The sequence below is a fragment of the Clinocottus analis genome, unplaced genomic scaffold, assembly GCF_023055335.1.
Source record: "Clinocottus analis isolate CAN_PGR_092001 unplaced genomic scaffold, fCliAna1.0.p SCAF_59, whole genome shotgun sequence".
Taxonomy (NCBI): domain Eukaryota; kingdom Metazoa; phylum Chordata; class Actinopteri; order Perciformes; family Cottidae; genus Clinocottus; species Clinocottus analis.
In genome coordinates, this window is record NW_027176217.1 from 90,799 (window position 1) to 114,447 (window position 23,649).

At 44.0% G+C, this 23,649-nt stretch overlaps 1 protein-coding gene across 10 annotated transcripts in view; it reads left to right on the forward strand.

Moving 5' to 3' along the window:
- The first annotated feature begins 535 nt into the window (after window positions 1–535).
- neb (nebulin) overlaps window positions 536–23,649 on the forward strand; it is a 65,338-nt gene continuing 42,224 nt past the window's right edge. For 5 of the 10 annotated variants that reach the window (XM_068602116.1, XM_068602110.1, XM_068602106.1 and 2 more), the window contains exons 1-49: window positions 536–626; window positions 1,601–1,688; window positions 6,363–6,413; window positions 7,461–7,568; window positions 7,663–7,770; window positions 7,976–8,080; window positions 8,250–8,354; window positions 8,439–8,543; window positions 8,812–8,916; window positions 9,140–9,244; window positions 9,337–9,444; window positions 9,969–10,085; window positions 10,606–10,707; window positions 11,101–11,208; window positions 11,310–11,414; window positions 11,519–11,617; window positions 12,959–13,063; window positions 13,204–13,311; window positions 13,397–13,510; window positions 13,705–13,902; window positions 14,342–14,449; window positions 14,536–14,634; window positions 14,716–14,820; window positions 15,132–15,239; window positions 15,356–15,667; window positions 15,775–15,981; window positions 16,073–16,177; window positions 16,278–16,385; window positions 16,669–16,980; window positions 17,067–17,273; window positions 17,365–17,469; window positions 17,581–17,688; window positions 17,797–18,108; window positions 18,248–18,454; window positions 18,555–18,659; window positions 18,749–18,856; window positions 18,951–19,262; window positions 19,402–19,608; window positions 19,709–19,813; window positions 20,031–20,138; window positions 20,256–20,567; window positions 20,730–20,936; window positions 21,035–21,139; window positions 21,503–21,610; window positions 21,698–22,009; window positions 22,126–22,329; window positions 22,604–22,708; window positions 22,844–22,951; window positions 23,228–23,539. In XM_068602116.1, the coding sequence (XP_068458217.1) occupies window positions 1,623–1,688; window positions 6,363–6,413; window positions 7,461–7,568; window positions 7,663–7,770; window positions 7,976–8,080; window positions 8,250–8,354; window positions 8,439–8,543; window positions 8,812–8,916; window positions 9,140–9,244; window positions 9,337–9,444; window positions 9,969–10,085; window positions 10,606–10,707; window positions 11,101–11,208; window positions 11,310–11,414; window positions 11,519–11,617; window positions 12,959–13,063; window positions 13,204–13,311; window positions 13,397–13,510; window positions 13,705–13,902; window positions 14,342–14,449; window positions 14,536–14,634; window positions 14,716–14,820; window positions 15,132–15,239; window positions 15,356–15,667; window positions 15,775–15,981; window positions 16,073–16,177; window positions 16,278–16,385; window positions 16,669–16,980; window positions 17,067–17,273; window positions 17,365–17,469; window positions 17,581–17,688; window positions 17,797–18,108; window positions 18,248–18,454; window positions 18,555–18,659; window positions 18,749–18,856; window positions 18,951–19,262; window positions 19,402–19,608; window positions 19,709–19,813; window positions 20,031–20,138; window positions 20,256–20,567; window positions 20,730–20,936; window positions 21,035–21,139; window positions 21,503–21,610; window positions 21,698–22,009; window positions 22,126–22,329; window positions 22,604–22,708; window positions 22,844–22,951; window positions 23,228–23,539 (7,143 nt within the window). In that variant the 5' untranslated portion in view covers window positions 536–626; window positions 1,601–1,622. Of the gene's footprint in view, window positions 627–903; window positions 988–1,600; window positions 1,689–6,362; window positions 6,414–7,460; window positions 7,569–7,662; window positions 7,771–7,975; window positions 8,081–8,249; window positions 8,355–8,438; window positions 8,544–8,811; window positions 8,917–9,139; window positions 9,245–9,336; window positions 9,445–9,968; window positions 10,086–10,605; window positions 10,708–11,100; window positions 11,209–11,309; window positions 11,415–11,518; window positions 11,618–12,958; window positions 13,064–13,203; window positions 13,312–13,396; window positions 13,511–13,704; window positions 13,903–14,341; window positions 14,450–14,535; window positions 14,635–14,715; window positions 14,821–15,131; window positions 15,240–15,355; window positions 15,668–15,774; window positions 15,982–16,072; window positions 16,178–16,277; window positions 16,386–16,668; window positions 16,981–17,066; window positions 17,274–17,364; window positions 17,470–17,580; window positions 17,689–17,796; window positions 18,109–18,247; window positions 18,455–18,554; window positions 18,660–18,748; window positions 18,857–18,950; window positions 19,263–19,401; window positions 19,609–19,708; window positions 19,814–20,030; window positions 20,139–20,255; window positions 20,568–20,729; window positions 20,937–21,034; window positions 21,140–21,502; window positions 21,611–21,697; window positions 22,010–22,125; window positions 22,330–22,603; window positions 22,709–22,843; window positions 22,952–23,227; window positions 23,540–23,649 lie in introns of those variants that run through there. The other 5 variants (XM_068602108.1, XM_068602111.1, XM_068602112.1 and 2 more) reach the window with 3 other exon arrangements.

Below are 23,649 nucleotides of genomic sequence, written 5' to 3' on the forward strand. Positions count from 1 at the left end.
TCTCTAATCCAAGAGGCGTTGGTGATTAGTCAGCCCTGATTTATAGTCACGTTGATGACAGACACTGTATTCATTGTTTTATTACCGCTGCATCCATACACACAAGTAATATATACAATATATACATTATATTATTATAATAGTGCAAAGCAGGAACCAAACAAAGAGAGGACGGAGTTACAGTTGGTTTATTGTAAAGTCCTCTTGGAATAGTTTAATGAGTGTTGGACGTGTCTTCTCTTCTGCCGGCTCGGGGTCAGCTGACACATGACCTCAAGAGATCGGCCTCCAGCTCTCCTCTCGTATCCTGATGATCAGAAACCTTCTGCAGGAACCAACAAGCGTCCCCGTCCGTCTCTCTGGGGGGTCGGCCCGTATCTCCTGCTGCTCTCCGTCCTCATAACGTACCGCTGATGCGTCGGCCTCGACAGGTGCTCCTTTCTGAAAGGATCATTTGGGTAAATTTAGATTTTGAAACCTGAGCGCTGCCGGCCCGTGATTGGCCGCGTCGGCCACATGATAACCTGGGTAGAGATCGCAGCTGTGCGCTGTCGCCCGGTGTTTCTCCAGAGGGAAGCTGGGGGAGACTTTGGCGGCTTGGGAGACCTTTAAACTTTATAGAACCGGTAAGCAAAGAAAAGGAGAAACAACAACAAGAGAAAATCAGCTGAAACATCCAGGTTTTCTGCTCACTTGCATGGATTTCCGTCCGCTCGGACGTCCGTTATCCCCGTCCTCTGGACCCAGCTGATCGAGGGATAAAGAGCCAGAAGACTTTGAAGGAATAACCAAACAGTCAATGTGCAAGACTCCAGCGAGATCAAACCAGGCCTCTCTGCACTTTGGATCTATCTGAAATCCTTCTCCACTCTTGAAAAAATCTCTCCGCGTCTCCTTCGTCCTTTCGTCTATTTGCTCTCGTTATTTTTACAGGGGAAAAAAAGTTGCATTTTGTTTTAAAGAGAGGGCAATCAAGTGCTAAAAAAGGTACTTAGTATGCCGTCCTATATTTAACCCGCAGCCTCAGAAGGCATTGGCCCCACCGTTCCCTAAACAGAGTCGACCAATCAGGCCGCGGCATTGGCTTACATGTCAAATAGCTGAAGCGCTGCCGGGCAGCTGTCGCCAACCTTCAGCTTCTTTGAGCTGTGTTGTGGCTGTCGCACATTGTAACGCACTCAGGGTCTCACCTTCCTCAGTCTGCATCTACTGATTCGCCCCCGGCTGCATCTATGAGGCGTTTCACACATTTCTTCTCATCTCGTTGCATTGATTGAGGCAGTTTGAGGCCCTGGTGGATGCAAGCGAGGCGTCTTTTACTGTCAGGACAACACTGCGGGAGTCTTCCGCTGGTACGGCGCTTTTGCCTCAACCTCAGTGCGTTTGTGTAGTTTTTCCGTTGCATGCATTGTGTGATTTCCTATTTTTGAATCGGGGGGTAAGCGGGTTCGACCGGCCGCGTCCTAAAATACCGCCGCTGCGTTTCTCCTCTGATCCCCGGATCAGCTGGTGGAACATTTGACGTTGTCTCTGCGGTGCCAAAGCGTTCATTCAGAGCTCTCACTTGATGAATAATACATGTTGTCTGTGTTTTGCGCAGAAAACTCTAAACCCGTCTCAAAATGACGGAGGTTGTGGAGGAATATGAGGAGTATGAGGAATATGAGGAAGAGGAGATTGTGGACGAGGTAAGTGGAAGTTTTCTCTACAATTACTTTACCTGATTATTCCTCATAGTCTCCAGCCTGAACAGGATAAAGACGTGAGACACGGTTCAGGGGAGTTGAGGTTAAATGCAGGACCTGCAGGCCCCTATGAATAGTTAACAGTCAGCAGTTCATGGACCCTCGTCTTCTGGAGGATCCGGTTTCAGACGGACCGGATTGCCTTTAACAGACTCTTCAATCAAAACGCTTTCCAATTCAAGAATATTTCAGTGAGACGCTGTGTGTCGTCCTGTAGAGGAAATCACATGTAGTTAACATGCCATCCTAAATATATACAGATATGTACACTACTGTTCAAAGGTGTGGGGTCACCGAGACACATTTTCACTTCCTTCTCATGTTATGGCTTAGAAAACCTTCATTTCATGGAACATCCTTCATGTCTGAGAACAAGAGCAGGCTGGAGAGTTTCTCATTAAGTTCTCTCTTTCTGGCCATTTTGAGAGTTAATGAACCCACAAGTGTGAAGCTCCAGGTCCTCAACCAGCTCAGAGGAAGACCAGTTTTATGGTTTATCTCACCAGCAGAGCTGTTTCAGCTGTGTGACATCACTGCTCAATGGTTTTCAAGGGGTTTCAAGGGTGTTGAATGGGTTTCATGGGGATTTAGGGTTTTTTAAGAGGTTGCAAGGGGGGTCATGAGGTTTTATGGGTTTTCAAGGGTTTTACTTTAAAAAAAAAAGATTTTCAAGGGTCTTTAAGGTTTTTCAATGGTTTTAAAGGGTTTTCTATCCTCCATTAGTCTTCTAAGTTGATGATAAACACAATGTACCATCAGAACACTGATAGCTGCTGGAAATGGGCCTCTATACACGATGTAGATATTTCATTATAACCAGACGTTCACACCTAGAATAGTCTTTTACCACATTAACAATGTACAGAGAGGATTTATGACTCATTTCATGTTATCTTCATTTAAAAACAGTGCTTTTCCTTGAAAAATAAGGACATTTCTAAGTGACCCCAAATCTTTGAACAGTATATATATCATGGACCACCAGATATCTAATTTATCCTTGAACTAGTTCCCAAATTTCGACGTCACCTTCCTTTGTGGCATAAATAGTTTAAGAATGTATTCCATAGAATTCAGAAAGTCTCCCTTTAGTTAGTCTTTTGTTTACTATCTCCAGTCATATCTGTCTCCAGATGACGAGATCTGACCTCATGTATAAATAGATTTACAGGATGTTTCTAGACCTTTGTGTATGAAGTGTTGTGTTTCTGGCGCTCTCCCTGTCAGTGTCCAATGGAAGAGTGAAAACAGAAGGCTAACAGCTTAATCTCATATTTCCTGGTGAAATAGGATTAAAGTTGGCCTTGTATATCCCTTTAACACCGCTGATATCTTACCTGGGAGTCGTCCCTTCACTCCCACGTAACGTATCAACTGTTTCAAAAAGATTCACCATCTTTACGGCAAAGATGTGAATCGATTGGGAGGCGGAGCAAACGGATACCCATCATCAGAAAACCTTTACACTCTGATTTCACTTGCACTTTCATCTGCACTGTGGAGAAACGCTGCATTGTAAGGAGGAAACAGGAAGACGGCTTCTCACCTGATCCACAGAATGGAGAGAAACATAGTGCTGCTAGAGGCCGAGAGCGTTGCTACGTCTTCATGACCACGAGTAATACATTCATGAAGTTTATTTCATGTTATTTCATTCACAAGAGCTGCTGCTCTCTCTCAGGAACCAGAGGCGTGAGTCTCACACTCGTGATGTCATCAAGTATAAAACAGACTCCCATAGGATGACACTTCCCGTGTTTCCAACAGGAAGTCATCGTCACTACTTCCCTCCACAAACAGCCAATCAGATTCCTCCGTTAGATTCTGGATTATCTCTTAAAATAATCTTAAACAACTGTTAATGATTCATACACCTTCAGTTCATCAAGATAATCTTCACCCATAAACCTTCATGATGTTTGAAGTGTAAAGTAAGAAGCTGGCGTTATTTATACAGGAACTCCACCAGGTCACATGACCTCATGTTGGCCTATAGAAGAACTCCACCAGGTCACATGACCTCATGTTGGCCTATAGAGGAACTCCACCAGGTCACATGACCTCATGTTGGCCTATAGAAGAACTCCACCAGGTCACATGACTGCTCATCTCCAGAGGGGCGTTCACTGACCTGTGTTATAAACCAGACAACCAAACGCTAACATCTCTTCTCTTTAGACTTCTAAACAAAAACACTTTCATAAAACTCAGACTCATTCCTGCAGCTCTTCACGTTGCGTTCAAAGTCTGAAACCTTAGTAAGAAAACAATAGATTGCAAATGTCCTACTATTTTGTAAATTTACAGGATGACAACACTGGACGCTAAGCCAGCATTAATATCCCACAATGCAATGCTGTTGCGCGTCTCCAATTAGTTTATACTTTATACTTGATGATACCACAAATGTATTAATAATTACCTTTATTTAGCCAGATCAGTAAATGGAGAACAAATCCTCATTTACAAAGATGACAGGACCAAATAAACATATATATATATATATATATATATATATATATATATATATATATATATATATATATATATATATAGTACAACAGTTTTTAATCCCAGTAGGTTTGGGATTCGAGAGAGAGTTGTTGGTGTTTATTAATACTGTCAGACTATTTTAGACAGCAGAAGTGGTGAAGAGAGAGAGAGAGAGAGAGAGAGAGAGAGAGAGAGAGAGAGAGAGAGAGAGAGAGAGAGAGAGAGAGAGAGAGAGAGAGAGAGAGAGAGAGAGAGAGAGAGAGAGAGAGAGATATGAGACGAGGCTCTGAGCTGTCAATCACACTCTGATAGCCTGGAACGCGTTGCTGCAAATTAGCTCAAAGAGAGAGAGAGAGATTGTGGTTCTCTCCTGTGGTTCTCTCCTATGGTTCTCTCCTATGGTTCTCTCCTGTGGTTCTCTCCTGTGGTTCTCTCCTGTGGTTCTCTCCTATGGTTCTCTCCTGTGGTTCTCTCCTGTGGTTCTCTCCTGTGGTTCTCTCCTGTGGTTCTCTCCTATGGTTCTCTCCTGTGGTTCTCTCCTATGGTTCTCTCCTATGGTTCTCTCCTGTGGTTCTCTCCTGTCTGATGGATTCAGGTGCTGAAGCCTCTTCCACATGTTGGTAAAAAGAAACGATTGAGATGTTCTTTCTCGCAGCTCTGGTTCATTCTGGTTCTCTGGTAGAGTTGAAGCTGTGTCTCCAAGCGTTGAACTCAGGTGACTGAACACCTGTGGAGGGAAGTGTAACCCAGGCTGCTGGTGTTGGCTGCTGCAGGCTGAGCTTCAGGGCTCTTGTCCTGGAAGAGACCAGAGTTTCTCTCCCTCTTCAGGGGGTCTGACCCCGAGGATGTGTTGGATCACATCCCCAGGTTTGGGGGCGTCGGCCTCCAGTACATTAGAGGTGATCCGTGGTGCTGGCAGCGTGTTCATGGTATTCAACATCCCAGAAGCATCACCCATGTAGCTCTGGGTTGTTAGCATTCTCTGCTGTGAGCAACTTCACCGCTTCAGAGTGAAGGCTTACATGTTTTACAACACGACTGCGGGGCAGGATTTGACTCCTCTGAGCTGTTTGGTCAGACGAGGAGATCACGATGTTTCCTGCTGTGTGTCGCAGCAGACAACACAACCAGCCTCACGGACGCTTGTGAAACAGTCACAAAGCGTAATCCTGTGGTTTTCTGCCCACGTGTCGCTCTGAACGGCAACAGGGTTCAGGTTCACCCTCAAGGCGTCTCTGTCCTCCTGGGACACTCTGAATAGACTACAGTCTATAATAAACTACAGTCTCATAGAATAGAGTCTTAAACTATAGTCTTAATTAAACTTAAGTCTTAAACTACACTCTTAATAGACTACAGTCTATATTAGATTACAGTCTTAAACTATATTCTTAATTAAACTTAAGTCTTAAACTACAGTCTTAATAGACTACAGTCTTAATAGACTACAGTCATACTAGACTACAGTCTTCATCGACTAGTCTTAAACCAGTCTTCATAGACTACAGTCTTAATAGACTACATTCTTAAACTACAGTCTTACTAGACTATAGTCTTAAACTAGTCTTAATAGACTACAGTCTTAAACTACAGTCTTAAACTACAGTCTTAATACATTACAGTCTTAATAGACTACAGTCTTAAACTACAGTCTTAATACATTACAGTCTTAATAGACTACAGTCATACTAGACTACGGTCTTAATAGACTACAGTCTTAAACTAGTCTTCATAGACTACATTCTTAAACTACAGTCTTCATAGACTACAGTCATACTAGACTACAGTCTTAATAGACTACAGTCTTAAACTAGTCTTCATAGACTACATTCTTAAACTACAGTCTTAATAGACTACAGTCTTAAACTACAGTCTTAATACATTACAGTCATAATAGACTACAGTCATACTAGACTACGGTCTTAAACTACAGTCTTAATAACTACAGACAAAGACCCTCCCTTCTCGCTGGAGCGCGTTGGTGGAAGTGTTAGTGGAGCGCCAGAGCTGCAGAAAAATCACCCTGAATCTGAGTCCATAGAGCTGCTGTTGTGTTTCTCCCATGTTGTGTGCTGCTGGCTGTGAAACCTCAGAGTGTGTATCTATATTTAACATGTCGAGCAGACCACAACGACGACTGTCACTGAGCACAGAGAGAGTTCTCAGACCCTGCAGGTAAAGCACCTCCTCTCCCAAGAGACAACAGTTCAAACAGTACAGGAAACCCCTCCCTCGTCCCCGCCCCCTCGTCCCCGCTCCCTTATCTGCATGCCCGTTAACAGATAACCTGTCTGGTTATTTCACCTATTGTTTTCTGTGTTGAAAGATTTTTGCATGAACATTAATTTTTTTTTCCTGTAATTGTTGTCTTGACTCCCCTTTCTATGACGTCTATGTGTTGTAATCACCTTATAATGTGTTATAATCACCTTATAATGTGTTATAATCACCTTATAATGTGTTACAATCACCTTATAATGTGTTATGAACACCTTATAATGTGTTATGAACACCTTATAATGTGTTATAATATTCTTATTTTACTGTGATGCACTCATAAATATGTAAAATGCCTTTTAACCACATTCACATCACTGACCACGTTTTCCAAGGATTACAGTGTATTTTAATCCAACATAGTTGTAATTAATTATGATCTTTTTGTAACGCATTATAATGTGATTATGAATTACTTTGTTGTTTCCTTTAAGGAAAGTAAAAAAGAGTTTATCAACGTTTTGTGTTCTTGCATAGATTTAAAAGGAATGATCACTCGCTGTTGCATGTGACTTCATGCGGTTGCATTTAATTCATGCGGTTGCGTTTAATTCATGCGGTTGCATGTGACTTCACGTGACTTCATGCAGTTGCATGTGTGCTGTTGCATGCGGTTGCATGTTTACTTTGTGGGTGCAGAACTCATGCACCTGGTGCACGTAACCGTGTAAGCGCTTTACGACCTTTCTTCCTCGTCGTGTTCGTCCTGCAGCCTCCAACGTTCATGACCCTTTAACTCTTTCACTGATGTATTAATAAAGACCAACAGTTATTGAGTTACTGGAGTAATAGGTAGGTGTTGTTAAATAAGGTCAGATAGTTATTTAATCAACAAACGCGCATCACCGTCGCACAATGCCTGAACCGGTTTGTTGTGTGTCTGCGTGACCTCCTCGTGGTGAGTTCTCCTCTGCAGTGAGTCTGACCTGTTTCCTCCTCCTCCAGTCCGGCTTGCCCAGCAGGAAGGTCAGGAAGAAGGTGAAGGTGGACACCTCCAAGTTCATGACCCCGTACCTGGCTCACAGCCAGAAGATGATGGATCAGTACAGTCACGTGAGCAGCCAGTCTGGTCCAACGACGACGCTTCACTTCCTTCCTGTCTTCATGGAGCAGATGTTTGACAGTGTTGGGCTCTTCTCCTCCACAGAACAAATACCGCCACGCCTACGACATCTCCAGAGGGAAGCCTCCGGCCATCATCTCGGACTCCCCTGAGATGATCCGCATCAGGAAGGCCCAGGAGCAGCTCAGCGAGGTACCACATGACCCCTGAACCTCAACCCTATGATGTCTGAAGGTCGTGGTTGAAGCCTCAGACTGCTCATTTAAATCCTGATTGGGAAACTAAATTATAATTGTGGTTTTATCTAAATTAAGTTGTCTAATCGGTGAATGTCAGAATGAAACTCATCCCTGAAAGCGATGTTCTGCAGTCGGTAACAGCAGCGTGTCGCCTGCAGGTGAAGTACCGCATGGAGGGGAACAAGACTCGGACCACCAGCTTGTACGACGGCGAGGCCAAAGAGGTCGCTCACGTCAAGCGCGTCTCCGAGCTCATCAGCAAGGTGAGTCCTGAGGGAGCGCCGAGTCAGAGCAGACCAGAGGAACCTCCTGGACCTCCTGGTGTCTGACTCCTGGTGTCTGACTCCTGGTCTCTGACTCCTGGTGTCTGACCTCCTGGTGTCTGACTCCTGGTGTTTGACTCCTGGTGTCTGACGCTCGTCTGTCCTGCAGGTTCTGTACCGGCAGAAGTGGGACGAGACCAAGGACCGGTACCTGCTGCCGCCCGACGCCCCGGAGCTGGTGCTGGCCGTGAAGAACGCCGCCAACTACAGCAAAGTAAAGACGCAGCTTAGACGCTGGAGGTGATGACGCTGCTTTTGTTGTACGTGCATTGAGCCGGTTGACTCCTCGTTCACACAGAAACTGTACACGGAGCTGTGGGAGGAGGAGAAGACCATGTTCTACCCGTACAGCGACAGCCCCGAGCTGCGCAGAGTGGCCAAGGCCCAGGAGGTGCTCAGCGACGTAAGAGCCACGACCACATGTGAAGGATTTAGTTATTCAGTTTTGTCCTATATATATATATATATATATATATATATATATATATATATATATATATATATATATATATATGTACAAATATATTTTAAAGTTGCTGAAATAAAGTCAGCAGTTGATATTATCTGGCTGCTGATGTCAGCTATTGATGCTAACAATGTAACACACATTAAATTATAACTCCTACTGTGTGTGTGTGTGTGTGTGTGTGTGTGTGTGTGTGTGTGTGCAGATCCGCTACAAGAAGGGTCACGACCAGCACAAGTTAAAGTTCACCTCGCTGGCCGATCCTCCTGAGGTGGAGTTGGCCCGGAGAGTGGCCCGCCAGCGCAGTGACGTAAGCAGAACCAGCAGAACACGTAGGAACACAGGAGGTAGAACCTTCTGAACATGTAGCAACACAGAAGGTAGAACCTTCTGAACATGTAGGAACCCAGGAGGTAGAACCTTCTAAACATGTAGGAACCCAGGAGGTAGAACCTTCTGAACATGTAGGAACCCAGGAGGTAGAACCAGCCTTCCTCACGTTCTCATCCTGAATGTTCTTGGTTCTCACGCAGCTCAAGTACAAGGAGGACTACAACAAGAACGTGAAGGGTCAATGGTGCGAGACGCCGTACTTCGACGTGGCCACGGCCAGGGTGGCGATGGAGAACCTCAGCAGCGTAAAGAACCGAGCGTCACCACCTGAAGGAGGGGGGGCGGAGCCTACTGACCTCCACCTGTCTAACTGTCCGTCCTTCATTTCTCCTTTCAGAAACGATACACGCAGGATTACGAGGACAAGAAAGACCAAATCTACTTCATGCAGACGGACACGCCCGTTTACGACTCCAACAAGAAGGCTCGCAACGCCATCAGCCAGGTGGGTTCCACCGTCCACCAGGGTTCTTATACGGGCATAGAGAACCTGTGAATGTGTTATATTCATGTGTTCATGACATTGAAATAATGAATCTGCTTTTAAAAGAAAGAGGCTCAAAATATCAGCAGCATACATACAGGCATCTATATAAATGTTTATTCTTTTAATAAACTATTGTCTCTCATTCATTTGAGTCATTTAAGGTTTACTGTATGCTTTGAATCCTCATTGTTAGTTTAAATACTACATTTTATCACTTTCTACTGGTTACACACACATTTCACACAATGTTTGCTCATGAACATTTGGGTTAAAGTCATGAACATTTGGGTTAAAGTCATGAACATTTGGGTTAAAGTCATGAACATTTGGTTTAAAGTCATGAACATTTGGGTTAAAGTCATGAACATTTGGGTTAAAGTCATGAACATTTGGGTTAAAGTCATGAACATTTGGGTTCATACAAACATGCGTCGTGTCCTCCAACAATAAAGACTCCTCTCTCTCTCTCGTGGTGCGTTCAGGTGCAGTACAAGAAGGAGTACGAGAAGGGCAAAGCGGAGGCCGACTACAACACGCTGCCGGCCACAGAGAACCCTCTGCTCCGGCAGCTCCGCTACGCCGGCACCATCCTGAGCGATGTGAGTCTCTGACAGCTCGCTGCTCGTTTACCACGACTGCAACATGTCGGCAAGGAGGAAGAGAGGTCACTGTGACCTCTATGTGACCTCTGTGCGACCTCTGTCACCTCTATATGACCTCTATTCTCGTGGACTTGGTGGTCAAAAGTATCCAAAAAAAGTGGATTGTACTTATTAGTGCATATTAGTATGTTAGTACATATTAGTACACATATTAGTACGTATTAGAATGCATTACAACATATCAGTATGTATTAGTACATATAGAACACATATTAGTATGTATTAGTACATATAGAACACATATTAGTATGTATTAGTCCATATTATACACATATCAGTATGTATTAGTCCATATTATACACATATTAGTATGTATTAGTGACGTTAACTAAACCATCTGGAAGTCAACTCAAAGTATTTATTACTTCGTATTAATTATGTATGTATTATATTTATTTATATATGTGTGTTTTATTAAGTGAGTTATTGATCATATTTCACGTCTCTTCTTTTCCAGAAAGTGTACAAAGCGAACTACGAGAAGGCCCGAGGCTTCAGCATCAACTACTGCGACACGCCCAAGTTCCAGATGGACTCGGTGCTCAAGAAGTTCACCAACGTGAGAAACACGAGATCCACTGTTGAATGAATGTATTCAGCTTCACATGAGCACTACTGAGGTTGGGTTGTCTGCTTACAAACAAGTTTTTTTGTGTAGTTTTTTTATTTTTTATGTAGTTTTTTGTTTCTTTGTGTTTTTGTTTTAATTTTTGTATCAACATTTTTTTTTTTTAGTTAAAAAAAATATAAAAATCTATATAAAGTTAAATAATAAACACATTTAAGTAAAACCAACCTATACATTGCATAGAAGAAAAAAGTACAATAGAAATATGACAAATACCAAAATACCCTTACAAATGTGTTCAATATTTCTGAATAAAAAGAGATGGACTAAGACATGTAATATATATATATATATATGTTGACGTGTGTGTGTTCTGCTCTGTAGAATCACTACAAGGATAAGTATGAGAGCGAGGTGAAGGGCCGCTACATCGGCAGCTACGAAGACGTCTTCATGCTGCACTGCCAGAAGGTCGAGGAAATGAAGAACGAGGTCGAGCTTTTTCTGTTCCTTCATGTGTTTTGTGAGTCTGGTTCATAAGAGTTTGTTCTCCATCGTGTCTTTCTTGACGTTCTCCTCGTTTCATCCTGCAGCAACTCTATAAAAGTGAATATGAAGACAGTAAGACCAGGTGCTTCTTCCCTCAAACCATCACGCCAGAATACGAAGTCGGGAAGAAGCTGCTGCAGTGCAGCGACGTGAGCAATAAAATACACACATATACATGTTTATTTATGTACTTATAGGTCTGAGCAGTAAACCAGGTGCTCCCGTTTCTGAATGTCTCTCTTTTGCTTTGCAGAAAACGTACCGGACGCATCCGGACAGAGTGAAGTTCACTCAGGTCGTGGATTCTCCGGTTCTGGTTCAAGCCGCCATCAACGCCAAACAGCTGAGTGACGTACGTTCAGCTCTCAGAGCCGACGTCTATTTATACATCAGAACTTCATTTAGATCAGGTGTTTTAAAGCTTGACTAGCAACATGCTCTCTAGGTTAAAATACCTACAGAATAAAATGAACTCACGTGAATTGTTTGCATAATTCACTTTGTGTGTGTTTTTAAAATGAAGAAAAACTGAAATCCAGTTCATGATATTGCAAATATATACATATTGCAATACTTTACATCACAATGGAAATCTCAGATTCACATTTTAAGTTAAGAAACAACATTCATAATAAATAAAGTGCAGAAATCAGAAGTGATGTCATAAAAAATCTGATCGAAAAGCAATAAAACGACAAAATCTTGAATTTTAAACAGATGAGTGCTAAATATGGAAGTGCATCTAAAAATATGTATTTAAACATTTAATACGTTACATTTCACCTTTCTTTTATTGTTTTAGTACAAAACATTGTGTATTACTACTTGTTATTCACCTGTTTGTGTGTTTAACTATGATCACCTGAATTAGCAGATTATAATCCATCTGCAAATTTACAAACAAACTTTAAAAATAAACTGACTTGATAAAACTTCATAAAATATGTACAACATAAAGAAAACCGATAAAACCTTGAGAACCGGAGGATGAAAGGTTCTGTAACGCGGTTCATTACTGTAGTAACCTCCTCCACCTGCACCAGGTGCATGTGGGAAATATTGTCCATTTATTGACTAATACTGCGTCGATCCTTGAGCTCAAATTCTCCTGGAGATGCAGATCCTGGTGAAATGTGCTCGCTCATCGACGACGGCCCAGCTGTCCTTCTGTGGGCGCCATGGAAACTGGAGAGCCGGCTCTCTGGAGTATAAATAGAGCTCAGACGGCCCAGAATAAACCCCAGAATAAACCCCAGAATAAACCCCAGAATAAACCCGGTGATCAGAGTCCAGCTGAGACCTGCTGCCCTCTAGAGGCGCAGCGGCGCACTGCACCCTGCTGTGAAGAGACACGCAGGATGAAAGAGTGAAGTTATAAACAGGAGTTCATGAATGGAGAGAAAACGTCCTTTAAAGAGGAGTTTAGTGGCTTTACACACTAATGGAGACTCTGCAGGTGAAGAGAGTCAACACATTTACTAAAATGACTTGTTTAAATATGCAAATGAGGCATTATATGATGATATATACAGACAAACAGACACAAATATGTTTTCTCTTCTAAAGAAGTCGTGTGGACAGGTTAAGTGGACAGGTTAAGGTTAAGTGGACAGGTTAAGGTTAAGTGGACAGGTTAAGGTTAAGGACAGGTGCGTGAGTTCAAATGAAACTTTCTGTCTTTGTCCTTCTGCAGTTAAACTACAAAGCAAAGTACGAGGACACAAAGTTCAAGAACAGTCTTCCTCCAGACTACCCCTTCTTCATCCAGTCCAGAGTCAACGCCTTCAACCTCAGCGACGTGAGTAACAGCACATAGTACATACTACTACGTCTTAGTATGTATTAGTACGTAGTACTGCTGCCACACTTCTTCTCCACCTTTAACTTGTCACAAGTCTTTCACGTCTTCACTTCCTGACTCTCTCTCTCTCCTCTTAGAGCTCTTATAAGTACGACTGGGAGAAATCTAAAGCCAAGAAGTTTGAGATCCGTGGCGACGCCATCTCGATCCTCGCCGCCCGCGCTCACACCAACATCGCCAGCGACGTGAGCCAGCTTCCCGTGTTTCTGCACGCCGGCGCCGGCTTCTGCACGACCCTCTGACGGATCACCTTGTCCTTGTTCCTCGCAGGTCAAGTACAAGAAGGAGTACGAGAAGAACAAAGGGCAGATGGTCGGAGCCCTCAGCATCAACGACGACCCCAAGATCCTGCACTCCGTCCACGTGGCCAAAATACAGAGCGACGTGAGTCGCTACAGGACTTCTTTATTATTAATCAGGAACCCTGGAACACTATCCAGGTGTTTTATTTCTGTATCTTTTAAGTTCTTCTCTGAAGCAGATCATCAGGACTAGAAGCAGAGAACTAGAACTAGAACACGTCTTCACTGCAGAAGAACTCACTTATTACAGTTTCTCTTTCTAATCTTTGTCCACAGCGTGAATACAAAAAGAACTATGAGAAGATAAAGACCAAGTACCACACGACTCTGGACATGATGTCCATCACCTTGGCCAAGAAATCCCAGGGCATCGCCAGCATGAAGGGTTACAGGAAGATCAGCCCCAACTTCTTCCTGCCGCCCGACAGCGTGCTGCTGGACCTGGCCAAGAAGAACAACGTCATCCAGAGCGACGTGAGCGCACACAGCATCCACACGTCTCTACATGATGTTCTATGAGTAGTTATACACAGGGTTCATACGGGTAAAACAGTTATTTCCAGGCCTTGAAAAGTCACTGAATTAAATAAATCCCAACGTGTAGTAAAGGTCCTGTAAATGTGTTATATTCATGTGTTCATGACGTTCATTTACGCTGTGTTTGAAATAATTAATATACTTTGAAAAGAAAGAGGCTTACGGTTGGTTAAATGTCTTGGACATTTAGTTAAGTTATGTAAATGTGGTTAAAAGCCATGAGAATTTGGTTAAAAGTCATTAAAACTTGGTTAAAAGTCATGTAAAAGTGGTAAAAAGTTATGGTAATTTGGCTAAAAGTCACAGAACTTCATTGGTCAGAATGCGCCTGCGTCAGTGATGGCATCTGATTTGTTTATTTATTTCTGCATCACAGATTGATTACAAGTCCGACTACAACAGCTACACCAAGGGAACCCCGTGGATCTCCTTCGGCTCCCTGGAGGTGGAAAAGAACAAGAAAGCTGCTGATATCCTGAGTGAGGTACGAGTGTCGCTCCTCCTCCTCTCCACGCCTGTAAAGACTGATATAATGACCCGTTTAACGGCGCTGTTTACTTTCCTTTACAGAGGAAATACAGACAACACCCAGACACCATCCCCTTCACCGCCATCCACGACCACCCCGTCATGATGCAAGCCAAAGTCAACCAGCTCCAGAGGAGCGATGTGAGTCTTCAGGGTCATGAGAGATGAATGAAAGAGTGCAACACCTGTTACATCCTGCCTGCTCTGCTGTTTGCCTTCCAGGGGTTCTACAAGAGAGGCCTGGAGAAGATCCACCAGAAGTACTCTCTGCCTCACGACGTCCCCGAGTTCATCCAGGCCAAGTGCAACGCCTACAACATCAGCAAGGTGAGGGACACGCCTTCTTTCAAATCATACACAACCAATGTGCCTTCATTAAAGAGTTGGAGAGACAACGAGGGAGAGAGACAAAGAGGTAGAGATACAAAGAGGTAGAGATACAAAGAGGTAGAGATACAAAGAGAGCCTCGCCACTCAGTCCTCCCTCCATCCGGCTGTAATATTATCTCTATATAGAAAAGGAAGTTGTGTGACAGCTTGTGAAATGTAGTATGCACAATGTGGTGCATCTAGTGTAGTTGTGTATGTGGTTCAGTGCTCATACCTGTCATTGTTAAACCTGTTATCTGTGATTTCAGAACTGCTACAAGCACGCCTGGGAGGAGTTGATCGCTAAAGGTTACGACCTGAAGGTCGACGCCATCTCCATTAAAGCCGCCAAAGCTGCCAGACACGCTGCCAGTGATGTACGGTCCATGTTAGCCGGCTCTGTACCAGACACTTTGTACTTCTGGTTGCCTTAAATAGTCGTCAGAATTCGTTAAAAGCTAAATAATGAGTGCTAAACGTCTTCAACCTCTAGGTCCAGTACAAGAAGGCGTACGAGAAGGCCAGAGGCCACCACGTGGGCTTCCGCAGCATCCAGGACGACCCCCTGCTGGTCCACTACATGGGGGTGGCCAAGATGCAGAGTGAAAAGAACTACAAGAAGGACTACAACAAGGCCAAGCTCAAGTACCACTCCCCAGTGGACATGATGAGCTTGGTGCAGGCCAAACACGCCTCCTCCGTGCAGACCTACGCGGGCTACAAGCAGCCCAACCACAAGTACTTCCTGATGCCCGACTCCATGAGCCTGGGCCTGGCTCGCAACATGAACTTCAACGCCAGTGACGTGAGTGAAATTTTAGGGACTTATGTAGTCATAATGTAGGGAAATTAAATGTCTTGGAAATTTGGTGCAGGTTTGATAATTCAGTGTTTTCCCCTTTTTCTTTCCAGTATAACTATAAAATGGATTATGAGACCTCGGTCAAGGGAACCGGCTGGGTTCCTATCGGGTCCCTGGACGTGGAAAAAGCCAAGACGGCCGGAGCGGCTCTGAACGAGAGGAAGTACCGGCAGCACCCCGACACCTTTAAATTCACCAGCACCGTCGACTCCATGAGCATGGAGCTGGCCAAGGCCAACGCCAAGATCATGAACACGGTGAGAGAGAGCAGACGGGATCAAGCTGAGGATTATTGTAGTCTTTGAATTCCTTTGCAGAATAAAACACGTCTTCATTGTGACCCTGCAGAAAGAGTACAAGTCCAGTGGAGAGAAGTTCATGCACACTTACCATCTCCCTGCGGACGCTCCAGATCTGATGCAAGCCAGATACAACGCCGTCAACATCAGCAAGGTCAGCTGCAGACTCTTTACCCGTGTGTGTGTGTGCATGCAGAACGTATAAAGACATGACATAGTTTCTGTATTTGTAACGTAACACTGATTTTGTTTAGAATTACTACACCTATGCTCATCGTCAAGATCTGCTCAAAGGACATCACGTGAAGGAGGACGCTATCTCCATTGTTGCAGCGAAAAGTTCCAGAGACATTGCCAGCAATGTAAGTAATACAAATATAATCCAGTAATGTTCTTCTGACTGTGCTGGAAATCTGAAATTAGGATTTTTTTTTTTTTTTATAGCCTACGTGCTTGATCAATGATCCCCACAGAACAAGAGCTCAGTGGTCTAGTGACATGTGACTTTCACACCTTTGCTCTCAAGGATGCAGGTGTCATATGTTCTGCACAGAGACAGACAGGAAGTGAAAGGTTAAAGAGAAGTGAGAGCTGAAGGGCAGGTGATAGTTCAGAAAAAACATGTAATGTGTTTCCTTCACACAGTACAAGTACAAGCTGGCTTACGAGAAGGCCAGAGGCCACCACGTCGGACACCGCAGCATCCAGGACGACCCCCTGCTGGTCCACTACATGGCGGTGGCCAAGATGCAGAGCGAAAGGAACTACAAGAAGGACTACAACAAGGCCAAGCTCAAGTACCACTCCCCAGTGGACATGATGAGCTTGGTGCACGCCAAGCAGGCCTCTGCTGCTCAGACGATGGCCGGATATCGGAAGATCCAGCACAGTTACGCTCTCCTCCCTGATGCCATGAACCTGCAGCGCTGTCGCAGCATGATGGAGATTCAGAGCGACGTATGTATTACACAGCAGCACAGCAGCGACAACAGTTAACACACGTGTGTGCTTTTTGAACACGTTTTTCTCATTCAAACACGCAGAATGTCTACAAGTCCGACTACAACAACTACAGTCGAGGCGTGGGCTGGGTGCCGATCGGCTCTCTGGACGTGGAGAAGGCCAAAGTGGCCAGAGCTGCGCTGGCTGAACGAGGCTACCGCCAGCACCCCAGTACCCTCAAATTCACCAGCAAGACTGACGCCATGAACACAGCTCTGGCTCTGGCCAACACCAAGAGCCTGGACAACGTGAGGCTGTTGCATCTCTTAAGAATGTGTTGATGCATGTCGGAAGAACAAGAATTCACAGGTCTCACTGGTCTTCTTTGCCTCCCTCCAGGCTTCGTACAGAGCTTCTGGCGAGAAGTTCGTGCACACCTATCATCTGCCAGCTGACAGCCCCGAGTTCCTTCAGGCTAAATTCAACGCCCAGACGCTGAGCGAGGTCAGAGAGCAGTGTATTTATGGAAGATCAAAGTCTTATTCCTGAGAATGCCATGTGTAGATCAGCCTCAACTGTGTTCAAAACATGGTGGTAACTGCTGTTCATCCACAGAGTCACTACAAGCACAAGTGGCTGGAAGTTATTGCCAAGGGATACGACATGAGGCCTGATGCTATTTCCATCCTGCACGCCAAGCAAGGGAGACATATTGCCAGCAATGTATGTCAATCATGAATCCACCCAACCATGAATGTATTCAGCACTTTGTTTTCCACAAATTTCCCAACAGGTACAAGAAAACCTACTTGTTTTCTTTTTTCCTTTCAGGTGCAATACAAGAAAGAATACGAGAAGGCCAGAGGCCACCACGTGGGCTTCCGCAGCATCCAGGACGACCCCCTGCTGGTTCACTACATGGGGGTGGCCAAGATGCAGAGTGAAAAGAACTACAAGAAGGACTACAACAAGGCCAAGCTCAAGTACCACTCCCCAGTGGACATGCTGAGCTTGGTGCAGGCCAAGCAGGCCTCTGCTGCCCAGACGATGGCCGGATATCGGAAGATCCAGCACAGTTATGCTCTCCTGCCTGATGCCATGAACCTTGAGCGCTGTCGCAAAGTCAACGTCCAGACAAGTGACGTGAGTGATAGTTTTATCAATGAATTGTGTCTTTTTTTATTGCATCTCCTCTGCGTTTTCACATTTCTGCAAATGATTTCAGGAGCTAATTGACGTTGAGCATCACCTCAATGACTCATTTATTGGATTTCTTTCTCAGTTCGACTACAAGTCTGAATGGAACAACTACATCAGAGGAACCGGATGGGTCCCCATTGGCTCTCTAGGAGTTGAGACTGCTAAACTTGGCGGTCAGATTCAGAGCGACAACCGGTACCGCACTCATCCATCAAACTTCAAGTTCAAAAAGCTGATGGACTCCATGGACTTGACTCTGGCTACTGCCAACAACCAGATCATGAACAAGGTGCAGCATGTGTACGGTGTAGGGGTCAGAAAACAATCCTTGTGTTCTCGTTCATAAGCGTCACCACTGGTTTGTTTTTTTGTGGTGTCTATATTTACAGAAAGCCTACACTTCAGCTTGGGAGAAGGACAAACTGACAGTCCACGTCATGCCCGATGCTCCGGAGATCGTCCTGGCCAAAGCTAACGCCCTCAACATGAGCAATGTAAGGTGTTGGGTTACATTGCAAATGTTTTTATGTGAATCACATTTTTAACTTTTGTTTCACTCATATGGATTTATTTGTTTTTACAGAAACTTTACAAAGCCGGTGTTGTGGCGATGGCCAATAAGGGTCACAACCTCAAAGAAGACGCCATCTCAATCGTGGCCGCCAAGCTCGGGACCACCATTGCCAGTAATGTAAGTTGAAAATAAAATTCCCAAACCAAAAACGAGACGGGAATCTACTACAACCCATCTTACATGGTAAACATGTATGTATTCACCGTCACAGTACAAGTACAAGCTGGCGTACGAGAAGGCCAGAGGCCACCACGTGGGCTTCCGCAGCATCCAGGACGACCCCCTGCTGGTCCACTACATGGGGGTGGCCAAGATGCAGAGTGAAAAGAACTACAAGAAGGACTACAACCAGGCCAAGCTCAAGTACCACTCCCCAGTGGACATGCTGAGCTTGGTGCAGGCCAAGCAGGCCTCTGCTGCTCAGACGATGGCCGGATATCGGAAGATCCAGCACAGTTATGCTCTCCTGCCTGATGCCATGAACCTGGAGCGCTGTCGCAAAGTCAACGTCCAGACGAGTGACGTGAGTGATAGTTTTATTAATGAATTGTGTCTTTTTTTATTGCATCTACTTTGCGTTTTCACATTTCTGCAAATGATTTCAGGAGCTAATTGACGTTGAGCATCACCTCAATGACTCATTTATTGGATTTCTTTCTCAGTTCGACTACAAGTCTGAATGGAACAACTACATCAGAGGAACCGGATGGGTCCCCATTGGCTCTCTAGGAGTTGAGACTGCTAAACTTGGCGGTCAGATTCAGAGCGACAACCGGTACCGCACTCATCCATCCAACTTCAAGTTCAAAAAGCTGATGGACTCCATGGACTTGACTCTGGCTACTGCCAACAACCAGATCATGAACAAGGTGCAGCATGTGTACGGTGTAGGGGTCAGAAAACAATCCTTGTGTTCTCGTTCATAAGCGTCACCACTGGTTTGTTTTTTTGTGGTGTCTATATTTACAGAAAGCCTACACTTCAGCTTGGGAGAAGGACAAACTGACAGTCCACGTCATGCCCGATGCTCCGGAGATCGTCCTGGCCAAAGCTAACGCCCTCAACATGAGCAATGTAAGGGGCATATATGAAACTTCTAAAGCAATTTAGTTTCAGTTGTATAGCCCAATATCTCAATTCACAAATTTGCTTCAGAGGGCTCTACAATCTGTTCAGCATACGATATCCTCTATCCTTGGACCCGCTCATCGAAAAAGGAAAAACTATGTATTGCATGTGGTTTTTGGGGATTGAGTTTGTTAATGTAAACACATTTTTACGTCACTGACAGAAACTTTACAAAGCCGGTGTTGTGGCGATGGCCAAGAAAGGCTACAACCTCAAAGGAGACGCCATCGCAATTTTGGCTGCCAAGTCCGGTACCACCATTGCCAGTGATGTAAGTTACAAAATAAACATCCTCTATGTCAATTCTTTTCAAAACATACTGCTAAAATTCATGATGTATAAGAGTACAGTATCTGTGCATGACAAAGGACATGTTCCCTTTACACAGTACAAGTACAAGCTGGCGTACGAGAAGGCCAGAGGCCACCACGTGGGCTTCCGCAGCATCCAGGACGACCCCCTGCTGGTCCACTACATGGGGGTGGCCAAGATGCAGAGCGAAAAGAACTACAAGAAGGACTACAACCAGGCCAAGCTCAAGTACCACTCCCCAGTGGACATGCTGAGCTTGGTGCAGGCCAAGCAGGCCTCTGCTGCTCAGACGATGGCCGGATATCGGAAGATCCAGCACAGTTACGCTCTCCTGCCTGATGCCATGAACCTGCAGCGCTGTCGCAGCATGATGGAGATTCAGAGCGACGTATGTATTATATATATAGATAGATACATATCATATATTACACAGAAGCACAACATCAGAAGATCCAGCACAGTTACTCTCTCTTATTTGTAGACTGTAAAACTCAAAGCTCTACATTACCGTGCTGCAATGTGATTGAAAACTGTTGCTATTCTCCCTCAGAACCAGTACAAGAGTGAGTATGACAGCTTCATAAAGGGAACAGGATGGGTTCCTATTGGATCGTTGGATGTTGAGAAAGCAAAATTAGCTGGAAAGATTTTCAGTGAACCCCAATACCGTCAACTGCCGAGCAAATTCAAATTCACCAAGGACATGCACTCCATGGATCTGACACTGGCCAGTGCCAACAACCAGATTATGAATAAGGTACTGGATATGAGTAGCTGTGACAATTACACAAATATCTCTTCTCTGGCATTCATGTTTAAAATATATGAAACCATCAACTACATTTATGTTTTCAGCAATCCTACACCACCGCCTGGGAGAAAGACAAGACTTCGATCCACATCATGCCTGATGCAATGGACTTTGTTCTCGCTCGAGGAAACAACAAGAACGTCAGTCAGGTACAGTGTGATAGCTTCATTTTTCCACATCATTTTCACACAATGAATTCATCTCTATCATGATTTGTAAGTTAAGCAAACAAACTAACCCTCTTGAATAAATGGTACATTGAAAGTCAATTGCAGTTCAGTAAATAGATATTTTACTGCCACACTTTATTTTTTAACTAAATGTTTTTGTAGTGTGAAATAATTTGTTTTTAATTACAAATTGTGTCATAGGAGTTGATACAAATTTAACAAGGTATTAACTATCTATCAAAATAATGTTTATAGATGCTTTACAAAGTGATTATTATCCATTCAACAAGGTAATACAACCATCACATAATGTTTCACGTTTTTATTCTCCTCTCTCTTTAGAAACTGTACAAATTGGACAATGAGCTGTCCAAGAAGAAGGGCCATCATGTCCGTGGTGATGCCATTGCAGTCCTGGCTGCCAAAGCCTCCACTGCTATCGCTAGTGATGTAAGTGTCTCTGTGTTTATTTTGAAATACTCTACCTTTTGTATATAATTTGTATTTTACACTCTCACACTTACTTTTTTTTTGCAGTACAAGTACCACGCTGGGTACCGTAAGCAGGTGGGCCACCACATCGGGGCTCGCTGTGTCCAGGACGACCCTCTGCTCATGCTGGCTCTGAACTCAGCCAAGATTGCCAGTGACGCCCTGTACAAGAAGGACTTCAACAAGTCCAAGACCAAGTTCAACCTGCCCGTGGACATGATGGCCTTTGAACTGGCCAAGAAGAACCAGATCCAGGTCAACCACGCCAACTACATCACTCGCCTCCACAACTGGACTTGTCTGCCGGACTCCAATGATGTCGTCCAGGCCAGACGTGCTTATGACATAAATAGTGACGTAAGTATGAATCCTTGAGTTTATATTGGAGGACGTTATCATGTTCATGCATGTACACTTTTAAGGTTTTGGATAATCTTTCTCCATACATAATAACCCCTTTCTGTTTGGTCCAGAATATTTACAAGGAGGATCAGAAGATGTTGCAGGGTGTCGGATGGGTGCCGATAGGTTCATTGGATGTTGAGAAGGCAAAGAAAGCTGCCGAGGCCCTGAATGAGAGAAAGTACCGTCAACACCCGAGCAACTACAAATTCAAGCTCACCACTGAAGACATGCCCATGGTGTTGGCTAAGGCCAACGCGCAAGTTATGAACAAGGTATTTCGCGAATACTTAAAACATGAATGGAGACCTTTTGATGCTGCCGCAGTGTTTGTTGATATTCATGTACAAGGTGAAAATATGGGGTTTTATATTATTATTATTCAGTGGGTTTTATTTTCCATATCATGCTATACATTTTATGAATTGTGTTTGTTCTTATTTTTGTCTTATTTTCCCTGTTTTTAAGTTAATTTTAAGACTATTTTCATCTATTTAAAAAATCGCCTTGTGTAACAAATTGAGTTTATTATTATTATTTATATTACAGCAAGCTTATACAAACGCCTGGGATAAAGACAAGACAACCATTCATCTCATGCCTGATGCCATGGATGTTCAACTGGCCAAAGCAAACAAAACCAACTACAGTCTGGTGAGTCCTTCTCAAACATTTTGAAAATAAGTGAAGTTGTTGTTAAATCTTTTAAAGCAACATACTTAATAATACAGCGCCTTTTTTCAGAAGATGCTTGAATGTTTTTCATACTTTTTTTCCTGTTCTATACAGAAAATGTACAAGCAGGCGAATGAAGATGCCAAGAAGAAAGGATACGACCTGCGTAATGACGCCATTTCCATCCTTGCAGCCAGGGCTAACAGAGACATTGCCAGCGACGTAAAATACTTTTATTTCCACTTTTTGCAATTAACATAAATAATAATTTTAAAATGGGCCTAAACATGCCATGACGTTTTAATATCATTGCATTGTACGAGCAGAGTATCCAAAGTTCTGTAATTTATTGTTACTAATGTCATTAACTACATCATCACATGCTTAAAAGTACAATAGATTATGTGAGGCAAAGTCTGAAAACAATATAGCTGTTGATATTATTGCTTTACACCAACCGTAAATGATTTCATCGGTTGCTTTGTTCCTCATTTGCAGTACAAGTACCACGCAGGGTACCGTAAGCAGGTGGGCCACCACATCGGGGCTCGCTGTGTCCAGGACGACCCTCTGCTTGTGCTGGCTCTGAACTCAGCCAAGATTGCCAGTGACGCCCTGTACAAGAAGGACTTCAACAAGTCCAAGACCAAGTTCAACCTGCCCGTGGACATGATGGCCTTTGAACTGGCCAAGAAGAACCAGATCCAGGTCAACCACGCCAACTACATCACTCGCCTCCACAACTGGACTTGTCTGCCGGACTCCAATGACGTCGTCCAGGCCAGACGTGCTTATGACATAAATAGTGACGTAAGTATGAATCCTTGAGTTTAAAGTGGAGGACGTTATCATGTTCATGCATGTACACATTAAAGGTTTTGGATAATCTTTCCTAATACATAATAACCCCTTTCTGTTTG